The following is a 13,997-nucleotide window of genomic DNA, read 5'->3' as shown; positions in this document are numbered from 1 at the left end:
CTCTGCCTCTTCAGCTTCTGGAGGCGCCTGCATTCCTTGGCTCACCGCCCTCCCTCCATCGTCAAGCCTGTGGAGTCGGCCAGCCCTTCTCAGGCTGCTCTGGCTCCCTCCTGGCTGGGAGAGCTCTCTGCTCAGGGCGTAGTGGGGTTGGGTGGGGCCCTCATCCTGAGGGCTGGAACAGCTGTCACACCTGCAGAGCCTCGGGCTCCAGATGCTGCAGGACCGACATCCTGGAGCCGGTTACTTGGCTCCATTAGCGCGTTTGTGCACGTGTGTGTGTGCCCACGCGTACATGAGACTCTTACTTTGTGGACGTGGGACCACGTTCTGTGTCTGAAATTCCCTCTTCCTGCACAGTCTGGGACGTCCTCCCCGTGTCACTGGAGGGCAGGATGGAGAGCCCCTCATCCTCCCCATTTCTTCGTTTCTCACATGTTCACGTCTGTGTTAATGACTCGCATGCGGCCTGAGAGCCCCCGTATGGCCTGGCTTTGGGTGCTGGGTGACACCCCATGTGGAATGCAGAGCCTTCTTCAAGGGCTGCTTGGATGCCGTCGGCATTTTCTCTGCCAGATCACTAGAAATGTTCCCCAAGGCCAGTAGGCTCCCCTATGGCACGGGGACCCGGCACAGGGCTCCCTCCTGACCACCTCCCTGAGCCCCAGGGCCATGGGCTGCATGTCACCACAGCCACGGAATGTGCACCACCAAGGCCGTGGCGCAGGTGCAGATTCGAGTGTGATGAACGTGTCGGCGGGGATGCGGGTCTCCATCCTCTCAGGAGGATTCCCAGCCCGGTGTGTCCCTGAGATGTTCGTCCTCCATGTGTTTTCTCTGTGCTGCTGGGTGAGGACCCCTACCCCCACAGCCTTCTTGACTCGGTGATCACTGCCGTGTGTGGGGAAGGGACAGGATGGCCTTTCTTTAGACACGTGATCAGGTTGTCTTACCTCGGTGGTTGCATCCCATCTCATGGGGCAGTGGGCGGGGAGAGAGCCCCCAGGAGCTGCACTGTGAATGAGGACTCTCTCCCCTTTCTGCTGTGTGCGCAGGTCGGGATGGGGCTTATCACATCTCGGTGGGCTGTCAAAATAACCGTCCCCTTTGTCCCACTTAGTGGCTTTCATCTAGAATTCTGTTTTATCTGATGTGGTGTTGCAATATTTGCTTACTTTTCTTGTTATCCTCTGCCTGATGTTTTGACCATGTTTTTCAGAGCAGCTTTAGGTTCACAGCAAACTTGAGAGGGGAGCACCCAGAGTTCCCGTGCACCGTCTGCCGCCCCCGCTGTCAGCACCCTCATTTGAGCCTGCATTGAGCTGTCATAATCACCAGAGTCCAAACGCTGCGTGCTGGACAACATCTTCATCGCCCTACAAATCCTCTCTGCTCCACCCGTTCACCCCCAGCCCCACCAGTTCCTGGAAACCGTCCGTCTTTTCACTGTCTTCATAGTTGTGCCTTTTCCAGAGAGTCATATAGTCGGAATCATACAGTCTGCAGCCTTTTCAGATTGGCTTCTTAGTCATTATGCATTCAAGATTCCTCCGTGTCTTTCTTGACTTAATAGCTTGTTTTTAGCTGAATGATGTTCTACTGTAGGATGGACTGCAGTTTATTTATTCATTCATCCACTGAAGGGCTTCTTGGTTCCTTCCAGGTTTTGTCAGTTATGAGTTGTTCTTGTTGTTTAGTCACTAAGTCGTGTCCGACTCCTTGTGACCCCATGGACTGTAGCCCGCCAGGCTCCTCTGTTCATGGGATTCTCCAGGCAAAAATACTGGAGTGGGTTGCCATTTCCTCCTCCAGGGGATCTTCCCCACCCAGGGATAGAACCCGCCTCTCTTGTGTCTCCTGCATGGCAGGTGGGTTCTTTACCCGATGAGCCATCCAGGAAGCCCCCAGTTATCAGTAAAGTTTCTAGAAACATCCATGTGCTGGTTTTAGTGTAGATACAGGTTTCAGCTCCTTTGGGTAAATACCCAGAAGCATGATTGCTGTTTCCTGTATGTTTAGTTTCTTAAGAAACTACCAAACTGTCTTCCCAAGTGGCTGCACCATTCTGCACGCACCGCACCTCCCCCAGCAGTAATGAGAATTTCTTTCGCTCCACATCCTCGCCAGCGCTTGGTGGTGTCGCTATTCCAGATGTTGGCCATTCTGGCAGGTGTGTAGTGAGAGCTCATTGTTGTTTTATTTTGTTTTTATTTTACTTTTTGGCTGTGCCATGTGACCTGTGGGATATTAGTTCCCTGACCAGGGACTGAACCCATATACCCAGCAGTGAAAGTGAGGATTCCCAACCCCGGACCTACCAGGGAATCCCCTTGTTTCAGTTTGCATTTTCCTGATGACAGCTGATGGGGAGCATCTGTTCAATCTGCCATCCCTGCCTCTTCTTTGGTGAGGTGTCTGTTTTGATCTTTTGTGCATTTTTCAGTCAAGCTGTTCATGTTCTCGTTGTTGAGATTTAAGTGTTCTTTGCATATTTTGGATAAGAGTCCTTCGTGTGATGCCTGTTTTGCAGTTTTTTTTCCTCCCAGTCTGGCTTGTCTGCTCATTCTCCTAACGGTGTCTTTTGGAGAACAGATGTTTTTCATTTTAAGCAAGTCCAGCTTGTCAGTTCTTTCATGAATTGTGTTTGTGTTGTATCTAAAAAGTCATTGCCAAAACCACGATCGTTAAGCATTTCTCTCCTATTATCTTCTGGGAGTTTTATAGTTTTGCACTTTACATTTAGATCTGTGATCCATTGTGAATTAATTTTTGTGAAGCGTGTAAGGTCTGTGTCTAGATTCTTTTTTTTTCTTCATGTGATATCCAGATGTTACAGCACCATTTGTTAAAAAGACTATCTTTTCCCCATTATACTATGTTTGATTTTTTAATTCAAGCTTGGCTATATTTATATGCATCTCTTTCTGGGCTCTCTATTCTGTTCCATTGATCTACTTGTCTCTTCTTTTGTCAAGACCACACTGTCTTGATTCCCATAGCTGTATCAGTTCAGTTCAGTTGCTCAGTCGTGTCCGACTCTTTGCGACCCCATGAACCACAGCACACCAGGCCTCCCTGTCCATCACCAACCCCTGGAGTCTACTCAAACCCATGTCCACTGAGCCGGTGATGCCATCCAACCATCTCATCCTCTGTTGTCCCCTTCTCCTCCTGCCCCTAATCCCTCCCAGCATCAGGGTCTTTTCCAATGAGTCAACTCTTCACATGAGGTGGCCAAAGTATTGGAGTTTCAGCTTCAGCATTCCTCCTTCCAATGAACACCCAGGACTGATCTCCTTTAGGATGGACTGGTTGGATCTCCTTGCAGTCCAAGGGACTCTCAAGAGTCTTTTCCAACCCCACAGTTCAAAAGCATCAGTTCTTTGGTGCTTAGCTTTCTTCACAGTCCCAACTCTCACATCCATACATGACCACTGGAAAAACCATAGCCTTGACTAGACAGACCTTTGTTGGCAAAGTAATGTCTCTGCTTTTTATTATGCTGTCTAGGTTGGTCATAACTTTCCTTCCAAGGAGTCAGTGTCTTTTAATTTCATGGCTGCAGTCACCACCTGCAGGGATTTTGGAACCCCACAAAATAAAGTCAGCCACTGTTTCCACTGTTTCCCCATCTATTTGCCATGAAGTGATGGGACCGGATGCCATGATCTTCGTTTTCTGAATGTTGAGCTTTAAGCCAACTTTTTCACTCTCCTCTTTCACTTTCATCAAGAGGCTCTTTAGTTCTTCTTCACTTTCTGCCATAAGGGTGGCGTCATCTGCATATCTGAGGTTATTGATATTTCTCCCGGCAATCTTGATTCCTGCTTGTGCTCCTTCCAGCCCAGCGTTTCTCATGATGTACTCTGCACAGAAGTTAAATAAGCAGGGTGACAATATACAGGCTTGACGTACTCCTTTTCCTATTTGGAACCAGTCTGTTGTTCCATGTCCAGTTCTAACTGTTGCTTCCTGGCCTGCATACAGGTTTCTCAAGAGGCAGGTCAGGTGGTCTGGTATTCCCATCTCTTTCAAAATTGTCCACAGTTTATTGTGATCCACACAGTCTAAGGCTTTGGCATACTCAGTAAAGCAGAAATAGATGTTTTCTGGAATTCTCTTGCTTTTTCCATGATCCAGAGGATGTTGGCAATTTGATCTCTGGTTCCTCTGCCTTTTCTGAAACCAGCTTGAACATCTGGAAGTTTACGGGTCACATATTACTGAAGCCTGGCTTGGAGAATTTTGAGCATTACTTTACTAGCGTGTGAGATGAGTGCAACTGTGCAGTAGTTTGAGCATTCTTTGGCATTGCCTTTCTTTGGGATCGGGATGAAAACTGACCATTTCCAGTTCTGTGGCTACTGTTGAGTTTTCCAAATTTGCTGACATAGTGAGTGCAGCACTTTCACAGCATCATCTTTTAGGATTTGAAATAGCTCAACTGGAATTCCATCACCTCCACTAGCTTCGTTCATAGTGATGCTTCCTAAGGCCACTTGACTTCACATTCTAGGATGTCTGGCTCTAGGTGAGTGTGAGTGATCACACCATCGTGATTATCTGGGTTGTGAAGATCATTTTTGTACAGTTCTGTGTCCTCTTGCCACCTCTTCTTAATATCTTCTTCTGCTGTTAGGTCCATACCATTTCTGTCCTTTATTGAGCCCATCTTTGTATGAAATGTTCCCTTGATATCTCTAATTTTCTTGAAGAGATCTCTAGTCTTTCCCATTCTATTTTTTCCCTCTATTTCTTTGCACTGATCGCTGAGGAAAGCTTTCTTATCTCTCCTTGCTATTTTTCGGAACTCTGCATTCAAATGGGTATATCTTTCCTTTTCTCCTTTGCTTTTTACTTCTCTTCTTTTCACAGCTATTTGTAAGGCCTCCTCAGACAGCCATTTTGCTTTTTTGCATTTCTTTTTCTTGGGGATGGTCTTGATCCCTGTCTCCTGTACAATGTCACGAACGTCCATCCATAGTTCATAAGGCAGTCTGTCTATCAGATCTAGAGTCCCTTAAATCTATTTCTCACTTCCACTGTACAGTCATAAGGGATTTGATTTAGGCCATACCTGAATGGTCTAGTGGTTTTCCCCACTTTCTTCAATTTCAGTCGGAATTCGGCAATAAGGAGTTCATGATTTGAGCCACAGTCAGCTCCCAGTCTTGTTTTTGCTATAGCTGTGTAGTAAGTCTCAAATCAGATACTGTCACTTCTCCAACTTTGTTCTCCTTCAAGTATTGAGTTGGTCTTTTCCTCTCTGTATAAACTCAAAGTTGATTTGTTGAAAGCCCCAAAATAACTTGCTCTGATTCTTATTGGGATTGTATTGAATCTATAGGTCAAGTTGGGAAGAACTGATATCTTGACAATATTGAATCTTCCTATCCATGAACATGGAATATTCTGCATTTATTTACTTCTTCTCTGATTTCTTTTGTCAGAGTTTGTAGTTTTCCTCATGTAGATCTTGTGCATATATTTGTCATACTTATGTGTAGTATAAATATAAATATTTCATCTTGGAGATGCTAATGTAAATGGTATCATGTCTTAATATCAAATTCTACTTGTTCATTGACAATATATGGAAAATGATTGACTTTTGTACGTTAATCTTATATCATACAAACTTGCTATAATCAGTAGCTCCAGGAGTATTTTTTGAATAATTATTTTGGATTTTCTACAGTTTGGTTTTCATGTCAATCTGCAGATTGACAGCTTTATTTCTTCCTCCCCAATCTATGTGCTTTTATTGCCTTTTCTTGTCTTATGGCATTATCTGTGATGTTGAAAAAGAGTGGTGAGGGGGCATCCTTACCTTGTACCTGATTTTGGTGAAAAAGCTTAAAATTTCTCACCAGTAAGTATGATGTTAGCTGTAGCTTTTTAAAAAATGTTTATCAAGTTGAGGAGGTTCACCTTTATTCCTAGTCTACTGAAGGTTTTTATCATAATAGGTGTAGGATTTTATGAAATACTTTTTCTGCATCTATGATACGACCATGTGATATCCTCTTCTTTAGCTTACTGATGTGATGGTTTCCATTAATTGATTTCAAATGTTGTTCAGTCACCAAATCGTGTCTGACTCTTTGGGATCCCATGGACTGCAGGCTTCCCTGTCTTTTATCATCTCCTGGAGCTTGCTCAAACTCATGTCCATTGAGTCGGTGATGCCATCCAACCACCTCATCCTCTGTCACCCCTTCTCCTTTTGCCCTCAATCTTTCCCAGCATCAGGGTCTTCTCCAATGGGTCAGCTCTTCACATCAGGTAGCCAATGTATCAGAGCTTCAGCTTCAGCACCAGTCCTTCCAATGAATATTCAGCGTTGATTTCCTTTAGGATTGACTGGTTTGATCTCCTTGCTGTCCAAGGGACTCTCAGGAGTGTTCTCCAGCACAATTTGAAAGCATTGTTTATTTGCTGCTCAGTCTTCTTTATGATCCAGCTCTCACATCCAAACATGAATACTGGAAAAACCATAGCTTTGACTAACCAGACCTTTGTTGGCAAAGTGATATCTCTGCTTTTTAGTATGCTGTCTAGGTTTGTCATAGCTATGTTGAGCCAACCTTATGTACCTGGGCTAAACCCCACTGGGCCTTGGCTGGTCTGTTTGCTGGAAGGGAAACTGTCTTCAACTAGGCAAGTCCCCTGATTCCTTGATCTGAGGTGGGTGTGGCTGTCCAGAGGGCCTCAGCTTGCCTAGGTGCCACCCACTGTGTTCCCAGGAGGGTGCTACTTGGAACTCCCAGTGCCCAGCTCAGGCGCTCGCTAGCTGAAGAGATGCTGGTTTCCACCCCGAGACAGCTGGGCCAGTGTCTCGGGCCAGCGCCTCAGGCCAGCGCCTCCAGCCCAGCAGCTGCCAGATCTGCATGGAGGTGTGGCTACAACCACCCCCCCACCCCCACCCCTGCTTAAGATGCCTGTAACTGGAGACTGAAGCAGTGATCTCAGGGCCGTGGCATTCTGAAGATTACTCCCAATGGGAACCATGGAGAATTGCAGAGAGAGGAAATGGGAGAACTTTGGGAAGGAGCTGCTCATGCATCTCTGGAGTCACTGGGGCTGTCTTCCAGCCAGGGGCCCAGGGCTGCTGTGTCTCAGCATCCTTAATCTGGAAAAGTTCTAGCTGCCCAGGAGGAAGCGTACGGCTGGGGTACATCCATGCTTAACTTCCGGGACGGCTGAGATGGGGCACCAGGGCTACTGGAACTCAGGCTGCTGAAGGCCCTTGTTCCTTAATCTTAGGGCATCTCCTGAGTGGACACTGGGGTCCTGGGCACGTCTGATGCAAAGGGACCGTACAGCCACACCATCTGGGTGGACAGTGGTGTCCATCTGTGAGCAGAAAGTGACAGCTGGCCTCCGAGAGCCCAGGGTCTTTGTGAAGGCCCCCTGCCCTGGTGAGGGTCCATCCGCTGCGGGCAGGTGCTGAGGCAGGCCATTGTTCCGCGGGGCTGCTGTCTGCTCTGGTGGTTGCCGCTTTTCATCTGCATAATGATCTCACCTGCAAAGGGTAGAGTGAGGCTGAAGGGGAGCCCACAATGCGGGAAGTCAGGGCTGCTCAGAGGCAAGATGCCACTGTCCTGGTGGGGCTAGTCTGGCAGCTACCCCAAACCCTCATCCTCGTGTGGGCTCTGCTGGTCTCTTCTCTTCTCATAGTTTGTCCTCTGGGGACTCTTTGAGAGACCCGGCTTGTCTTCGGAAGTTGGGGTCCAGCGTTTGTTCCCTCTGCTCCAGGGAGTCCGGGTCAGCGTGACCCTGCACTCTGGGGCCGGACTCCAGGCCCTACCACTCACAGACACACTGACAGGGCCACAGTGTCACCTGCACACACAGCCGTGTGCATACTCGGCTTAGTTCGGACACCCACACGCCAGCAGCTGCCTCCCAGAAGAGCTTCTCTGTGTACCGCATTTGGGGGGCAGAGCCCACCCAGGTTGTGGGGCGAGGGCCTTGAGAGGAAAGGCCTGGAGGCTCCTTGCCCCTCTGCCTGGCAATGTCCAGGGAAGTCCCTGGTGAGCGGGCCTCTCCCAGAGCTGGCGTTTACCTTCCTGTGTTGGGCAGCAGCCACAGCCCCTGGACAGAGAGGGAGGCCCTGCTTTCCCCCGGCCTTGGTGCCCCTGGTCCCAGAGGTCGCCAGTCCAGGCTGCGGATGGCACCTGCCCACCTGGGAAGCAGCCCCGTTCAGGCAGGTCCAGGCACCAGGGCTGTGTCCCAGCCTGGGCCCATGCCACCGAGGGGGCTCCGTACAGTCGAGTATCTCTGGAGAACGTGTGCCCGTGACGCTGACCCCCCGAGGACGGGGAGGGATGTGAGCGCATGGAGAGTCTGAGAGGAAGGATGAGACTGTGTGGGGCAGGGAGCCTGGGCAGTGCGGGAGGGAGAAAGCTGCCCTCCCTTCCCCCATCACACAGCCCTGTCCAGGCCGGGTGGTGGTCGTGGTGCCCAGCAGGAACACAGGGCAGTGAGCACCAGCCCTGCGAACAGCCACCACCGGGTAAAACCCACAGGGCTAGGAGGCTTGGGTGGGGTTTGCTGCACCACGTGTGGGCAAACGGGGACCACAAGCCTCAAAGGGGCCCCCAGGAAATGCAGCCCTCTATCCTGTCCCTTCCTGAGAGTGTAACTGTTTCCGGACTGTTCCTAGTGTGCACTCAGCTCGGGGCAGCCCGGTGCGAATCTCTGTCTTTTGTATGTCAGGTATGCCACGTGACTCCAGTGTGGGAGCGGGGGCGGGGACCAAGTCCCATCGTGGAGTCTGAGCAGGGGGTTGGGAGTGGAGGAGGGATCGAGCTCCTTGTGCTAACTTTAGGGAGGTGGGGTCTACAGCAGGCCACGCCCCTGCCGCTCGCGCCAGGCTGGTTTTGGAGGGTCTCTGCGCCCCACTTGGAGGAGCGAGCCCGTGGGGGTGGGCGTGGTGCCTGAAGGAACAAGTGGCTGTCTGTCCCTGCTGGGGCGGTGGTGGGGGCAGGTGCGAGATGGCCCGGGCCTTGGTTTCCCCAGTGGGCGCGGCCTCACTGCTGTCTTTCTCTCCGCAGACGAAGAGGTCGTGGAGGTAGGGCTCCAGCAGCTGCTCGGGGAGCCCCCGCCCTGGCAGGTGGCCATGGTGCACGACCCCGACGTGGGGTCCGCCTATGAGTTCGGCGAGGACGGCAGCGGTGGAGGCCAGGCGGCCCGGAGACTCCTGCCTGGCACGTTCTTCCAGGACTTCTCGCTGCTTGTGCGTGTGCGGCCGGCCTCGGCGCGCGCGGGCGTGCTCTTTGCGGTCACAGACCCGGCGCAGGCAGTGGTCTCGGTGGGCGTGAAGCTGACGGCGGCACGTGGGGGGCGGCAGCACGTGCAGCTGCTGTACACGGAGCCGGGAGCCACCCACACACGCACAGCCGCCAGCTTCGAGCTGCCCGCGCTGGATGGTCGCTGGACTCGCCTGGCACTCAGCGTGGATGGCGCCTATGCCAGGCTCTTCGTGGACTGTAAGGAGGTCCAGGGCCAGCCCCTGGCGCACTCGCTGCACGACCTGCAGCTGGAGCCGGACGCCCGCCTCTTCGTGGCCCAGGCCGGTGGAGCAGACCCTGAAAAGTTCCAGGTAACTGTGATGGCCTCCACGCTCAGGGGCAGGAGGCAGGGAGCTGGGGATGGATGATGGCCAGGGCTGCCTGCTGCTGCAGCAGCTCCAGGGACAGGCAAAGCCCGGGTTACACAGCCATCAGGACCCTCTGCCCACCCTGCTCCCTCTGGGCGTTCACTCCCTGCTGCTCTTAGACCACTGCCTTCATGGGATGCCCACGTCTGCCACGTCCAGGCCCCCACCCTGTGTGTGCATATGCCTATCCACATGGGTGCGTGGTGCCCCATGGTGACCCTGGGCTCCGGGCCCCACCCCACCCCATCAGTGAGCAGGGGCTTTATTCTCCTGTCAACCGACCACGCACAGTGAAAGAATTTCAGAATAGCAGTGGAGCGCTGAGTGTGTGCCTGTCTGGGGGCCGTCTGCACACCCCCCGGCTGGACCAGAGGCTTCAGGCCACGCACCAGCATTCATCGTGCTGGTTGTTTTTGCCAAACTGTGCAGTGGCCTCATGGCTGGTGAGCCCCAGGGCAGGCCTTCTCCTCAGAGCAGCAGGGGCAGAATTTCCCCGGTGGCGACCGGGGAGCAATGGTCCCCATCGTGTGCCCAGGGAAGCCCCTCCCCCAGACCCAGACCCAACCTTCATTTCTGGGGAAGGCAGGTCCCAGATGCTAGTGGAATCCTTCTTCTGGGTCCCCGGTGACCACACTTCTCGGAACCTTTGGCCGAATCCTGCCTCCTGGAAACAGTGATGGCCACCCTCAGACCTTAGCAGGTCCCTGAATTCGAACACTGCAACAGGCACGCCCACCCAGCAGTTCAGACAGGGTTCCCTGTGTGTGCAGTGGGGGATGTGTCCACGGGGGACAGAAAGTTAATTATTGCCCAGACAAAGGCTGTTTGATTAACGTTGTTCTAAGTCCTGGTGACTCGCTTCTGAAAGCTGACCTTTCACCTTTGGCAGGGACTTTCACCCAAGGGGTCTGGGAGCCAGTAAGACTTTGATACCAAACTGAGCCTCTTTGTGTTTTCATTTTGATCCTCGAACTTGATGAAGTGGAGATAAGTCAGAGGGAGCCGTGCCATGGGAGAGGGGCTGTGTTTACTGGTGATTCGTTGTGAGAATTCCCGGGCTTCTCTAGATTGGAACTCCCTGCCGCACCCCGCCTCCCCCACCCCTGCCATGAGTTCTATATTTCTCAACAATTGAAAAGTTGCTCGTGGGCAGGTGGGGACAGGGGCTGCCTGTCTCACGGTGCTAACGGAGGTCACCACCTTTCTGCAGCAAGGACACCCAGATGCCTCTTCCCTCAGCCCTGCCAGGCTGCGGTCATCTCTGCAAAATACACTTGCTAGTCGTATATGTAGACTAACAGTGTCTGGGTGTTTTAATTTGCATTTCTTGGTTGTTAGTGAAAACAAACTGTACTATTTCACATGTTTACTGGTTCTCTGTATTTCTTCTTGTGTGTCTGTTCATGTCCTTTGCATTTTTTGTTTTAATGGTTTCAATTGTTTCTTATTAGTTTGTGTGAACTCTTTATATATAAAAGATACTGATCATTTGTTCTATACACTGTAAATTTTATTCCCCAGTTTTTCTCTTGCCTTTTCACCTAGTCTTTTTTTCCCCCACCATTGGGATATTTAAAATGTTTATGTGGTTAAATCTAGCCTGTAGAAGACACCCAGAAAAACCTTTAAAGGTTAGAGAGACAGAGCAGAGGGGACTGTAAGGTTGTTCCATCTGGCTCTGGCTGGAGCCCTGCTTGCCGTGAAGTTGCTGTCCCCCCTGATGTTGCCTGGGCACTTCAGCGAAGTCCAGTGCAGTGTGGCCCCTTTATTCCTCAGACTCCAGTTCCAGGAATCTCTCTGTGGGTGTTTGATCAGCCTCCAGCCGGGTGAGAGGTGAAGCGTGCTATCTGGGGAGGAGTAGATAGGTCGGCTTAGGATAGCGTTTGTCAGTTCTTCTGAACTGAGACTCTTGGGAAAGAACCACTCACGTGTGTGACAGGCAGGACTTGGCAGAGGTGCGCACAGAGCTCGGAGTGTGCGATGAGCCAGAGTGTCACGGCTAGTGGTCTCGAGCAGGTGCTCAGCCCCTTGCTGACCCCCACGCTCAGCCCGGCACCTATTCTGAAGATGCTTGCAAAGCCTTTGTTGTTTTCTCCCCAAAATTATGAGCGTCCTTGGTGTTTTCAGGTTCATTCTTCTCCTTGAGCTTAAATGGTAATAAATATCTCTTAGGAAATTCCTAATTCCACCCAGCACAGGACAGGGAGGCCTGGCGTGCTGCAATTCATGGGGTCGAAAAGAGTCGGACACGACTGAGCGACTGATCTGATCTGATCTGATCCGTTATAGTGTTTGGCTTAAAACATTAATTCAGCGCTTTTTCAGTGTTTATTGACCTCATCCTTTCTTTTTCTTAACTATTTCAGATACCCTGTGGTCAAGTTTTCTTGACTTAGTTTCTCTTTGTTGGAAATGTCCCTGTTTTCTCATTCCTGTCTGCTTTTCTCTGTGTGAAACCACCTTTCTCTTTACCCAGGTTTCCGTGGAGGTTTAGTCATGTGTTCAGACCCCGGGGCCCTCATCTGAAACTGACACTGGGCCAGGACAGGACTGGCTTGGGCTTCCCAGGCCGCGCTCCAGCTGTGCTCCTCATGTTGAACGTTCATTGCTTCTGTTCTGTGATGATGGTGCTAGAGGCTGTGAATTTGCCTCAGCAGGTGGCTTTGCTGGCCACATTATATAAAAAGTGTTGTTCAGTCACTAAGTCATGTCTGACTCTTTGTGACCACATGGACTGCAGCATGCCAGGCTTCCCCATCCTTCACTATCTCCTGGAGCCTGCTCAAACTCATGTCCATCAAATCAGTGATGTCATCCAACCATCTCATCCTCTGTCATCCCCTCTTCTCTTGTCCTCAATATTCCCCAGCATCAGGGTCTTTTCCAATGAGTCGGCTCTCTGCATCAGGTGGTAAAAGTATTGGAGCTTCAGTTTCAGCATCAGTCCTTCTGATGAATATTCAGGGTTGATTTCCTTTAGGATGGACTGGTTTGATCTTCAGAAGTGATTGATCCACTGAAGCGAAGAGATGCCCACTGGCCACACTAGGTTTGGGTAGGCTTAGACAGAGGATGGTAGCAGAGCAGGCAGGGAAAGTGCTGGTGACCTCTGACACCCCCAGTTCTCCTGCTGTGGCCCCCAAGCCCAGCCACACCAAACGTGCTGCTGACTGAGGGCAGCTCGGGGCACTCAAGGTCACGGTCGCCGGCTCCTTCCAGTACCCGTCTGTCAATCATCTGAAGCAACCTGAACGGGTAATGTAACCTGTTCATAGTCCTGCAGTAGTCACGCCATTGCCTGAAGGAGATGCTTTTAATAGAGTTTCATACAAATAGTCCAGGAGCTGGGGCTTCATACAGGAAACCGGTGAGATGCCACTTGGTCCAGGGTGTGTGGAGAATGGGACAGTGGTGGTGTGGCCCAGTCACAGTGACAGCTGGAGTAGGTGACAAGGGAGCAGGCGGCCTGGGGGTCAGCCAGCAGAGGAAGGAGAGGCAGGGGGTGAGGTGGGGCAGTCAGGTCCATGGGGGCTGCAGTTCACCCACCCCTGTACAGGTGCATTCAGCCCATGGCCTGGGGCCAGGACACGGCCCTGTGAGTCAGGGGGTGAGTCAGGAGGCCCAGAGAACCCTGGGCTGCCAGATAGGGGTCCCAGGGAGGCAGCCCCAGCACCGGTGATGAGGGACAGGCTTTCATGTCGTGGGGCTGTGGTCGTCTGCACACAGCTCTAAGACCAGGGGCCCTAGTGAGGCAGTGACAGGACAGATTTCAAATGGTCTGGATTTCATAACATCTGTTAAGTCCATCCAGCGTTTGCAGTGGGCCCAGTGACCTCTGGGCTACTGATGTCTCCCCAGCTGCCCCAGTGGGCAGGCCAGTTGGCGGGGGGCCCGGCTCCTCTGCTCCCCATTCCAACCCAGTCTGGCGGCCTCTTGCTGAGCGGCCACCCTGCTGGCTGGCAGTGTGGGGGCCAGAGTGCTGCGGGCCTGCTCTCGTGGCAGCCTGGCCTCACGGGATGGTATCAGCGTGGGGACGGTCATGTCCAGATGTCCAGTGCTCTGACCTGTACCTGCGGGAGCCTGGTGGCCTGCCCCCCGACTGCTGCCTCACGGTGTCTCCCCGGGGTGTTCAGAGTGTGGCTTTCTGGAATCTTAACCTCTGTGCCTCCCCCTGGATTCTCAATCTTGATGACTCTCTGTCATCTGGGGATGCCTGTTCCCCCTTCAGCACCACCCTCAGCTGGGTAGACTGAGAATTTCCATCCCTAACACACTGCTGCCTCCTCCCTGAGCCCCGGGGCCAACCCCCTGCCTTTTTAAGCCCAGAAAGGCTCGT

General features: G+C 51.9%; 1 protein-coding gene across 5 annotated transcripts in view; it reads left to right on the top strand.

The window, feature by feature from the left end:
• Positions 1-13,997, top strand: part of COL18A1 (collagen type XVIII alpha 1 chain) — a 52,540-nt gene that overhangs the window by 4,436 nt on the left and 34,107 nt on the right. For all 5 annotated transcript variants that reach the window (XM_070378107.1, XM_070378100.1, XM_070378090.1 and 2 more), the window contains exon 2: positions 9,057-9,604. In XM_070378107.1, coding sequence (XP_070234208.1) covers positions 9,057-9,604 — 548 coding nt within the window. The remainder of the gene's footprint in view (positions 1-9,056; positions 9,605-13,997) is intronic.

Source organism: Bos mutus, chromosome 1, assembly GCF_027580195.1.
Source record: "Bos mutus isolate GX-2022 chromosome 1, NWIPB_WYAK_1.1, whole genome shotgun sequence".
In the NCBI taxonomy this organism is placed as follows: Eukaryota; Metazoa; Chordata; class Mammalia; order Artiodactyla; family Bovidae; genus Bos; species Bos mutus.
The sequence above is the reverse complement of the archived record's forward strand: the minus strand, read 5'-3'. Positions and strand labels throughout refer to the sequence as shown.